General features: G+C 38.1%; 2 protein-coding genes across 2 annotated transcripts; both read right to left on the bottom strand.

Moving 5' to 3' along the window:
• Positions 1 to 468: 468 nt before the first annotated feature.
• Positions 469 to 4480, bottom strand: LOC115013787 (FYN-binding protein 1-like). Its single transcript, XM_029440291.1, has 10 exons — positions 4008 to 4480; positions 3789 to 3876; positions 2437 to 2507; positions 2305 to 2327; positions 2130 to 2225; positions 1884 to 1956; positions 1408 to 1486; positions 778 to 812; positions 674 to 697; positions 469 to 527 (listed from the first exon to the last, which is right to left on the bottom strand). The coding sequence occupies exons 1-10, from the start codon at positions 4411 to 4413 to the stop codon at positions 505 to 507; spliced, it is 918 nt and encodes a 305-aa protein (XP_029296151.1). The 5' UTR covers positions 4414 to 4480; the 3' UTR covers positions 469 to 504.
• Positions 4481 to 5611: 1131 nt separating this feature from the next.
• On the bottom strand, positions 5612 to 9926 carry c9h5orf34 (chromosome 9 C5orf34 homolog). Its single transcript, XM_029440052.1, has 11 exons — positions 9614 to 9926; positions 9402 to 9491; positions 8977 to 9306; positions 8662 to 8903; positions 8482 to 8580; positions 7862 to 7976; positions 7475 to 7566; positions 7327 to 7396; positions 6871 to 6968; positions 6733 to 6779; positions 5612 to 6030 (listed from the first exon to the last, which is right to left on the bottom strand). Exons 1-11 carry the CDS (start codon positions 9815 to 9817, stop codon positions 5849 to 5851), a joined length of 1569 nt encoding a protein of 522 aa, XP_029295912.1. The 5' UTR covers positions 9818 to 9926; the 3' UTR covers positions 5612 to 5848.
• Positions 9927 to 10769: the final 843 nt, after the last annotated feature.

Genomic DNA, 10769 nt, shown 5'->3' with positions numbered 1-10769 from the left:
TTCTACTAACTACTACTAACTCCCCACAAAAAGGGTAATTATTTGCTGTAAACTAAATGCTAGCAGTCTTCTATATTTCAATGATCACACCTTTGTCAAAATGTATGCCATATGCATTAATATAGGCAAAATTAAAAGTCAAAAATGTCTCTAGTGATGCATGAAGGTTAAATAAATGCTGATGATTACACATTTTCCCAAACCAAATAATCTACCAACCAAGACACCCACTGAAGAAAAACAGGAGTTGTTCATATTTGTAAAAGCATGTGACCTTTGCTGACTGTTCAAAAGCTCAGCATTAGCAACTTTAATCACATATAGTGGTAGTTACAACATTATATTCACCAAATATCATCTATTGATCAAGAATCAATTCACACATGTATTCCATATGTATTAATGGTAATCTTTATTATTGTAACTCTTAATCAAGAAAATGCATTTAAATAGTACAAACACTGCAAACCCATGTCATTAAAATGATCCAAGCCCTTCACATCGTCAGACATTATAGTAGATACATCCTGTAGAAAAAATAAACATTTATACATTGTTGTTTTTTTACATTGAATCCCAATGAACATCTGATATGCAGTGCTGAAAGACGTATATATGTGGAGTTCCCAAATATAATGTTAAATATATTATAATACATAATCAACATCCTCACCATCAATATCATCATAAACATCATCTGTGGGCACAAAGACAACTCATGTTTAGTATGTAATATAGTCACAACCTCCAATATTAGGAAAATGCCGACATATTTACCTCCATTTGTGTTTGGTTGTGGCAGAGGATAAACTCTGATAAGAAAAGAGACAATCATTATGAAGATGCAGTGGGGTTAAACTAGATTCAATTACTTTTCAGACATATTTGAGATTTTCAAGGTTTGAACTGTGAAACAAACATGGCAGCGGTTTATGATCGTTGCAATACTCATTTCAGCCAGTAGGTGCCACCCCTACGCAGCAATCTACCGTGTCCAACAGTAAGAGTCCACTGGGGAAGTTCCCTTGTTTACTATTTGAAGTAATTATAATGGTATAAATAAGTGACACTTACACCATAAGAAGTATTACTTCATAGTGTGAATGCCATTTATTTCTGTAATAATTTTACCACATGATTCCTTTAAAGAAAATTACTTACTTTGGTTAATCAATGATTTATATTGTCTCCCGTATCATTATCATCTACTTTAAATGCACCCTCTGTCAGTAATGAATGCTCAAATCATATTGTAATATTTAAACAAATTAAATGACTTAGAAGCAACACAAACAGTTTAGGACTTTGCACGTTGAAAAGGGATTGTTTTGAAAAAGGAATGGAAACTGTAAAATCAGCAAGAAAATGACACGTGTGACTGAAAGAACTTTAAGAAGCATTTTGCACCTGTAAACATCAACTGGTGCACCTGCAGAAGACTTGGAAAGAGGCCCGGTCTCCTCCTCTTCCTTTAAATCGTCACGGCCTGAGAGAACACGTGACCATATATCAGCATAGATCACAGCGTGGACATTATGTAAGTGCACGCTATATATCCACATCTTCTTCTTTCACTTCCTCCTGAGACCTGGCAGTTCAAGTTTTGTCCTCTGTAGTGGACATGACACAAACATGACACATGCAGTTTATTTGAGTCCTAATGCACTGCGAAAAGCACATCCTGGACTTTCTAGTGATGCAACAAACATGACCAACAGAGCACATCTTCTGTCTTTTTTAAATAGAAATTAGAAAAAAGAAATAATAGTACTTAATAATAAATTAAGGATAAAACCTTTGTTCTTCCGGGTCTCAGGAGGCTACATTTAGTTGCTGTTAGTGAGCACAGTTGTGCTTCTGGTTTACCTGTTCTGTGATCTCACCTTGATTCAGATACAAGTCTGAGTTTCCTCCAAACGACTTCCTCTTCTCGATTACCTGAACAGATCCTTTCATCTAGTCGAGGATAAAGAGAAGTCAGTTTTTCACTTGATCTCTTTCGTTAAGGTTTGTGGTTTGCAACATGAACTGACATATAGAAACAGTGGTTTCACTGCGGTAGTGTATCTAAATGTGTTGGTCGACCTACATCAAATATTTAAAAAAGTGTAGGATATGTTTTCTTTTACCTTGAACTTCTTCTTTGCTTCTTGGTTCCTCTTATTTGTCTTGGTTATTATGTTCTGGCCTTTTATTTCCTCCGAGACGATGGTTTCTATTGGCCCCTGATATATAACATTAATTATTATTATAATATTATTTGCAATATTATTAAAGACATCTTTTTTTGATTTAATAGATTACCTCTCTCCTCTTTGAGGGATGTCCTGTGAAGACAAAGCAACAAGTCATTCTTGCCTGTGTGTAATATTAAACACTGAATAATTAAAATAATGGTGGAGTTGTTTAGGAAAATTATATAAAATTAGGAATGACCTGTAAGGCGGTGCGGAAAGTCCATAATGTCGACATCGTCATAGATGTCGTCCGTGTACAACTGTTGATTCCTTTATAATGGTCCGAAAGAGATTTCATCAATTCAATGCAGACTGGGAGAGACTTTGTTCTTGCAACCGTGCATTATAAAAGTCACATTCCTTCAAGGGTGTTGTTAAGATTAACGAGGATCTGACAAACTACAACAGCTTCCTGTGAGAAGAGCAGCAAAAGAGCTGCGATGGCCTGAATCCACAGTAAATCAGTTGGATGAGGCTCACAACCAAGGACCATGTTGAAAGTGAGCGTGGACGGACGGGCCGAGAGACTCAAAATGACCACAAAGAAACAGAAAACGACTGAGATACACATTTCTACAAAAAGACCTAAACAACTACAATGAAATACAAAACAGCTGCAAAGAGATCAAAAAGACACTCATAAAGAATATTAAAGGCAAAACAACCACAAAAACACACACAACGACTACAGGAACACACAAAACGACTACAGAAACACACACAACGACTACAGAAACACACACAACGACTACAGAAACACACAACGACTACAGAAACACACAAAACGACTACAGAAACACACACAACGACTACAGAAACACACAAAACAACCACAAAAACACACAAAACGACTACAGAAACACACTAAATGACTACAGAAACACACAAAACAACCACAAAAACACGCAAAACAACCACAAAAACACACAAAACGACTACAGAAACACACAAAACAACTACAGAAACACACACAATAACTACAGAAACACACAAAACAACTACAGAAACACACAAAACAACTACAGAAACACACACGACTACAGAAACACACAAAACGACTACAGAAACACACACAACGACTACAGAAACATACAATGACTACAAAAACACGCAAAACAACCACAAAAACACACAAAACGACTACAGAAACACACTAAACGACTACAGAAACACACAAAACAACCACAAAAACACGCAAAACAACCACAAAAACACACAAAACAACTACAGAAACACACAAAACAACTACAGAAACACACACAATAACTACAGAAACACACACAACGACTACAGAAACACACAAAACAACTACAGAAACACACAAAACGACTACAGAAACACACACAACGACTACAGAAACACACAACGACTACAGAAACACACACAACGACCACAGAAACACACACAACGACTACAGAAACACACAAAACGACCACAGAAACACACAAAATGACTACAGAAACACACAAAACGACTACAGAAACACACAACGACCACAAAAAGACATGATAATGTGCTTGAATACAGCAGCTCTACAACATGGACACTTACAAAGCAGCTGCATGGTCGGCTGATGGGCATGAAGGGAGACGTGGAGGGACAAGCGGAGGAGCAACAGGACACATCTTTATCTGTGGTCCTGTCACAAAGACATCTTAATTTAACTCTCTATTACTGAACATTCTGCTCGTTCATTAAAACATGTTGACATTGTTTAAAGAAGCAATAATCATATGTGGGAATAATGCAGCATTTAAAACTTTTTCTCACCATCCCTGAATTTCAGATTCCTCCTGAAGCGATGGATGTCGACACTCGGAGGCCTTGCAGGCTTCGGAGGAGGCTTTCCCAGAACAAGCTCACGAGGAAGCCTATTCTTAGGAACAGAGGGGTTAGTGCTCTCTCTTCGGAGTTCATTTTGGGTTCCACATACCCTTCTGTAGTTTGCTTTCTGCGTCTCTGGAAGTTTGGGAGGTTTAGATCTCAAGATGTTTTCCACCCCGTCATGTCTGTCAGTCAAACGCTGCTGGGCCCGAGATAACTTCTTGTGTTGGCATGGCACGTCTGATTCCTGGGTTTTTGGTTTCAGAATTGTGTTCAGTATTTCGTCATTCAGCCGTGCCGCCTTGGTTGAAGCAAGAGAGAAGTATTGCTCAGTATTTGCTGCAGATTTCATGACCAGAGGAGTCACTTGTCACTCTGTGTTTCAAATCCTGCTATCTTCATGATTGTCTGATTGTGCTCACTGCTCCAAAGATCTGGGTTAAATGCAGTCTAAATTTCACTTTGTGTGCTGAGCTGTGTACGTGTGTCATTAAAAGAGGAGATGAGAGAACTATGAATGAGGATTTCACAAAGAGCATCAGTAAAAAGATAATAATTTAAAGAAAATGACGGTAACCACCTGATATCTTCTTCTGGTGTGAAGTTCTGTGTGTGTCTGCATGGCCAGAGGCTGTGTGGAACAGCTGTACACTACAAACACTGCTCCACTTATGACTCTTAAAAGTGCTGTCAGCATAAAGACTAACGCCCACATGCTGATTATTAAAGCTGAATGATCCAATAGTTTATCAATAAACCTTTGACTCATTTATTAAAACACAACTTTGCATAATTTAAAGCAACTAGAGGCAAAAACACACATTTTTAGGTGTTTATTCCACTACACTTACACCAACATTTCAGCTTCATTCTTATATATATCCTGAAGGTTCACACAGAGGAGTTTGTTCATATATTAGTCAGCCTAATTTATACATTTTTTGTGAATGGCTGTTGAAAAATTCTCTCTGTAAAATCATTTGACTCTAATGTCAAGCAAATGAAACAAGAATTTTGAACCTGGCTTTATCCAATGATCACATTTGTGTTATGTGTGCAAATTACAGCATATTTAGGTTATTTTGCATGTTTAAACAGAACATTTCAGAAAACTTATAATACACCAAATCATTTTCTTAATGTAAGTAATCAACTGGAGAAGTTTAAAAATGTGATATCTATTAGTTCAAACTTTTTCCTATTCACCTGTCATGTCTCAGAACACTGTCGCCCTTTTTAGGCTGTCAACACACGTCCACACTGCAGCTGGAGGCAGGTGGTTAAATGCAAGACCACAGCTTGTAGTGACCTACAATAAATACTCAGGAAATTAAGTTTATAACCCAGAAATGGTGAAAAACAGAACGTTTATAGCTACAGAGGCAGAGAGGAAACCTCAAGGGGTTACAGCCTTTTTTGCACCACGAAAAGAAGTTAATAACCTTTACTTTATGCCCACCTGAGGGTAAGAAAGGCTACGATGTAGTGAGCAAAGATGCAGGATTTAAATCTTACTTCACTATTATTAAAACAACCAAGACAAAGAACAGTTCTGACTCCTGAAATGTTTTTATTTTTTTGAGTAAAGTACATTAAAAAAACATTTGGCTCTTTAGTAAGCGTGCTGCACTTCTTTGTTTATTAGTGCATCGCAAACACATTTTAAAAAGGTGCTACAGTATCGGAGTATAAAGATATTTAATAAACACATAGAAAAGCAAGAAATCTCCATATTTAAGGGTCTGAAAACAGCATTTTCTTCTTCTGCAAGAAACTTTAAAAATCAATTATGTCAGCGTGGCTGCAGATATAAGAGCATCGATGTCCCGTATCGCTTTGGATGTTTTCTGAAGAGCCTCAGCGATGCAGCTCTCGTTCACTGGTTCGTGAGTCGCCTCCTCTGCAGTGCGGACTTCCAGTTTCACACATCCTGTCTCACTTCTCATCAGGTGATTGTTCTCCAGCAGAACTGGACACAGGATGTTAAAGAGCATGCACGATCTTCATCAGCCTCATCTATGTCCAGTGACAGCACATGTCTCTTTGTAGACATTTTATGTCTCTTTATAGTCATTTTGTATCTCTTCGTAATTAATTTGTGTACATTTGTAATTGTTTTAGTCTCTTTGTAGTCATTTTAAGTCTCTTTGTAGACATTTTATGTCTCTTTGTAGTCATTTTAAGTCTCTTTGTAGTCTTTTATGTCTCTTTATAGACATTTTAAGTCTCTTTATAGACATTTTAAGTCTCTTTATAGTCATTTTGTATCTCTTTGTAATTGATTTGTGTACATTTGTAATTGCTTTAGTCTCTTTGTAGTCTTTTATGTCTCTTTATAGACATTTTATGTCTCTTTATAGACATTTTAAGTCTCTTTTTAGACATTTTAAGTCTCTTTATAGTCATTTTAAGTCTCTTTGTAATTGATTTGTGTACATTTGTAATTGTTTTAGTCAATTTGTGTCTGTAGTGTAGTTGCAGTTGTTTTTCTCCCTTGTCATAGCTGTAAGTCTCTTTGATGTCTCTTTGTAGCTGTTTTGCATCTCTCTCTAGTCTCTTTGTAGTCTTGTGTTTCTTTGTGTTCATTTTGAGTCTCTTCCTGGTTGGTACGCATCTCATGAAATTACATTTTAATACAATGATGTCCACAGGCCCTCTGAGCAAAGGATACAGTTGAATCGTTTTATCTTCTCCAGTTCTGCAGCTACAAGATCTGACCTGAATGGAACGGAAAGTAAGATAACATTACATACAATTATTAAATATATTAATTAAATACCAAAGGAGTGATCAGAAAAATATAACTCACCGACTTTCTACTGTCTGTGCGACATTCACATGCTGCTCAACAGATACAGGACTGAACAGATTCTCTTCGATCCGTGCCGATTGAGCAAAATGTCTCCCCTGAAAACAAAATTACAAATCAATTTTAGGGATGTAACTATTCTTATTAATTAGTCTGCTGATCATTTTCTAGATATAATCCAATGGAATTGCTTTAAATGTCTTGTTTAGTAAATCCAAAACTGCAAGATATTTAGTTTAATTCGATATGAAAGAGGAAAAAGCAGAACATTTCCATATTTGAGAGCATATTTCAGCATTATCTGTCATTTGTGCATGAAAAGTTTACTTTACTTTACGATTATTTGTCTGTCGATGGATTAATCGTTGCAGCTCTGATTACTTTAGAAGTTTTTAAATAATAAATACTGTAGATATCCATAGTTGTAGTAAAATCAGCAGGGACTACTTCTTTGACCTCTTGCAAGCAGCTGGGCGTGGCAGGGAGCTTCAGTGACTGCTTGGCCTCGTTATAGCAAGCGAGCGTCCTGTAACACAGCGACGTGACGATGGTCAGGGGCTGATGCAATAAAGTTTCATCAGACTGTGATGACGCAGTGGCTCACCTGCTTGCACGATTCACAATAGTGCACACAGAGTAGAGCTGTCCGGGTACGTCAGGTGGAAGGTTGTTCAGATGGTATGTCACCTCTTTCACCTGTGAGATAGACACATCAATCACTGCCGGATCTAAACATGTAAAGCATGCTATTTTAAATATAATAGATTAGACTTTTGAGTAAGGTTGTAATCATTTTAAATGTTCGGTTAGTTTTTAATTGACTTTTGACAGAGTGAGTTTGCTAGTTTTAGTTTTATACATTTACAATTGCACAGCGCCATCTCCTGGAACGTCGATTTAATTACGTTTCAGTTTACGGCAATGTTTATGTCTGTTTATTAGCTTTTTAACCCTGTTTATGACAGTAATATGACGAGGAAGTAACATTTACCTGCCCTGACAGGAACTTGTGATGGGTAAAATAAGTGTTATGGACACCGTTAGACCGGATGACTGATCCATCTCCTGGGGAAACCTCTATGACCGAGACCGCCCCGCTCAGTATCCTACACAGGAGACATACAGGTCCCTTTATTTAAAAAGGAATAGTTCAAAGAAGCTGGCGTTACAGCCCAGAAGTTAACCAATGTACTGCTGTGGAAGCCACTTAAAAGAAATGCCTCAATGATATCAATATCCGTTTAATTTCACGCTATATTTAGAACATTTTCACGGCTTTACCTTGCATCAGACAGCCCTTTCCGACGGGGAACTGAAGCCAATATATCCATCTATGTTCTCTTGAAAGCCACCAGACTCCATTGACAAAAACAGTCATTTTACCTCTCAAAACACAGGAGTTCCTAATCTACCGCTGCTTTAATCAGTTAGTTTGTTTGTCTTATTATGCGACTTTGGCACAGCAGTCCATTGCTTAGCTTTAGTGACTCCTGTCCGTTTCTCCAAAGTTGGGGGGGTGCTGACCGCCATCTACTGCAGCTCATACATCAACTGTGGATAAGTAGCTCATACAACCCCACTTCACAAAACCCTGAAAACCTGCCCACCTACCTGTAAGTGACTCCTTGACACCACATCACTTTTACTAACTCTGCTGGAAGATCTTGTTCTGAATGTTCTTTTTTCCCCAGGGCGTCTTTAACCTTCCACCTTAAATACACGAGTAATGAAGCTTAAATCAGTGAACATTGTTAAATAGTGCTCTATGTGTTTGTTTTTTAATAATTCAACCTGTGCCAGTGAGGTGATGGACAGGTGAGCGGCAGCGCCTGAGGAAGGTGAGACCGTCTTTCTTCAATGGAATCGTCTCCCGTGTTTAGGTCACTGGTTCCCTCTGCTCTGACTTCTATAGTTTTAGAGAGACGAGACGTCCAGAGATGGCGAGCCAAGGAGAGAGGGTAGCACCAGATAGGGGCAACAGCGCAGCAGGAGTGATGCTGTACCACTGAGGTGGATTGGTACATCTCCTCTGGCTGGGAAAGGGAAGTCAAATAGTAAATCAAAACTATGACATACAAGCAGGGAAATATTACTAAGAGGCATTACCTTTGGATGAGCAGTGCTGATAGTCCGAGGAGGACAAGACCTCGATCTAATAGACTCCTTCCTTCCGTTTCCTCTTCCCTGATGAACCTCTTTGTTCTCATCATCGGTGCAAACAGAGTCTCTGCTGAAACCCTGCATGCTGCGGCGCTGACTCTGAGTCTGACTGAGGCTGCATGTGAACTCGACGGAGAATTCGTCACCTGAGGGCGACAGCGTCAACACAGCTCGTCCCCCCTCCGACCCGATGATAGTCTCGCCTCCAGGTCCAAGCTCAGCATCACAGGAAGACCACTTACGCCACTGCACAGCTGAATCAATGCTGAAAAAAGGCTGCAGGAGGAAATGCAAAAAAAATTAAATACAGATATCATTGCCTAAACATAATTTTAGGAACTAATAGTGGGCTATGAAACATCTCTTGGTACCTTCTTGTGGTCAGCAGGGATGAGCTCATCTGGCAGATATGGTCGACTTGCATATTTATTCCTAAATGCCAATGCAGCTACCATAAAGTCCTGTAAAATTAGATCATAACTTTGGAAACATATGCATACTGCAGCCTCTTGAAATACACGGGAGGCACAAACTGGGGACTTAAAAACATTTCTAAAGAAACGCTGATACTTGATGTTTACACCTTATAAGCGCTGATGGTGAACCTTGTCCTCTGTCGGACTCTCTCAGCGGGCTGCAGAGGATGTCCGGAGGGGTCTGTCGGTTTCACCAGCATGAATTCACAGCCACACGGAGAAAGTTGTAACTGGGCTCCGTTTCCGTAACGAACATCCACCGACTCATCCTCGTACATGATCATCAAGCTGACACTGGCGCTGGTTTCCATCGTTAAACCTGCAAATGGGACTCACCTTTCTCTCTGTGTTGTAGAGACGCGCTCAAACTCAAAACACGGTGACGTCATCAGGTGGAGACGTTTGTTATTGGCGCGCTCACGAGAGGGAGCGCGCTTCTGCCAGATACCCATTTGTTGTCTTTTTTATTTTTATTTTTTACCCAAACAATTATCTTCCTTTAACCTAAACCAGGTGTGTTGCCTAGATTTCTGGTAAAACGTACTTCTCCTATGCACCGGAAGTGCCATTGTTAGCTGTCAATTTATTTACAACTGAACATTTATTTTATGAATGTACATTTTCTAGTGTCTTTTCCTAAATGTGACAATTTCTCTAAATTAACTAAAGTAAATATGACTTTTGGTATATGTATGAAAGATATAACACTTGGCAATTAACAAAAATATTATTCTTGGACATTTATTTTTACAAAAAATAAATAAAAAAACAAGTTTGAAATGTTTCCACTTAATCGTAAAAAAATACTTCTTATCATTTCACTTACTAACTGACGATAGGTCTACCAAATTTACATTTATGTATATATACAATCGGACCATTGTCTTGAAACATTAATCACTTTTACATCTCTTCTTTGAATTTGCAAATTAGGATTAGTATTGCTTCTTACACTTTATATTGTCTGTGAGGTTTTATTTTATTATACTATCATATAATTCCTATGACGAGCATATATATTTGAACAGTTTTGTGATAGGCCAGGTATTTAAAGTAAATTAATGTATTGCTATTATCTTGTTAATTCTTATTTTAGTGCTTACTATTTTAAACACAATCAAGAGAGTTACAACTTCAAGGACTCTGCATAAAGTAGGATACTTAAAGTACTATGTTCAACCATCATAGACAACAAATAATGGAAAAACAAACAATATGTTTGAGTGGGAATTAAACTACACTCAATTCTACATAATGAACTGA

This window comes from Cottoperca gobio, chromosome 9, assembly GCF_900634415.1.
Source record: "Cottoperca gobio chromosome 9, fCotGob3.1, whole genome shotgun sequence".
In the NCBI taxonomy this organism is placed as follows: Eukaryota; Metazoa; Chordata; class Actinopteri; order Perciformes; family Bovichtidae; genus Cottoperca; species Cottoperca gobio.
The sequence above is the reverse complement of the archived record's forward strand: the minus strand, read 5'-3'. Positions and strand labels throughout refer to the sequence as shown.

Coding starts and splice junctions, on each gene's coding strand:
- LOC115013787 (XM_029440291.1), bottom strand. CDS start 4,413: ATGAAATCTGCAGCAAATACTGAGCAATACTTCTCTCTTGCTTCAACC. Junction 1,957..2,129: donor AAGCAAAGAAGAAGTTCAAG/GTAAAAGAAAAC, acceptor ATCCTCGACTAG/ATGAAAGGATCTGTTCAGGT. Junction 1,487..1,883: donor AGACTTGTATCTGAATCAAG/GTGAGATCACAG, acceptor GTGTTCTCTCAG/GCCGTGACGATTTAAAGGAA.
- c9h5orf34 (XM_029440052.1), bottom strand. CDS start 9,817: ATGGAAACCAGCGCCAGTGTCAGCTTGATGATCATGTACGAGGATGAG. Junction 7,977..8,481: donor TGTCAAGGAGTCACTTACAG/GTAGGTGGGCAG, acceptor TCTCCTGTGTAG/GATACTGAGCGGGGCGGTCT. Junction 6,031..6,732: donor GAAGATAAAACGATTCAACT/GTATCCTTTGCT, acceptor TCCTGTGTCCAG/TTCTGCTGGAGAACAATCAC.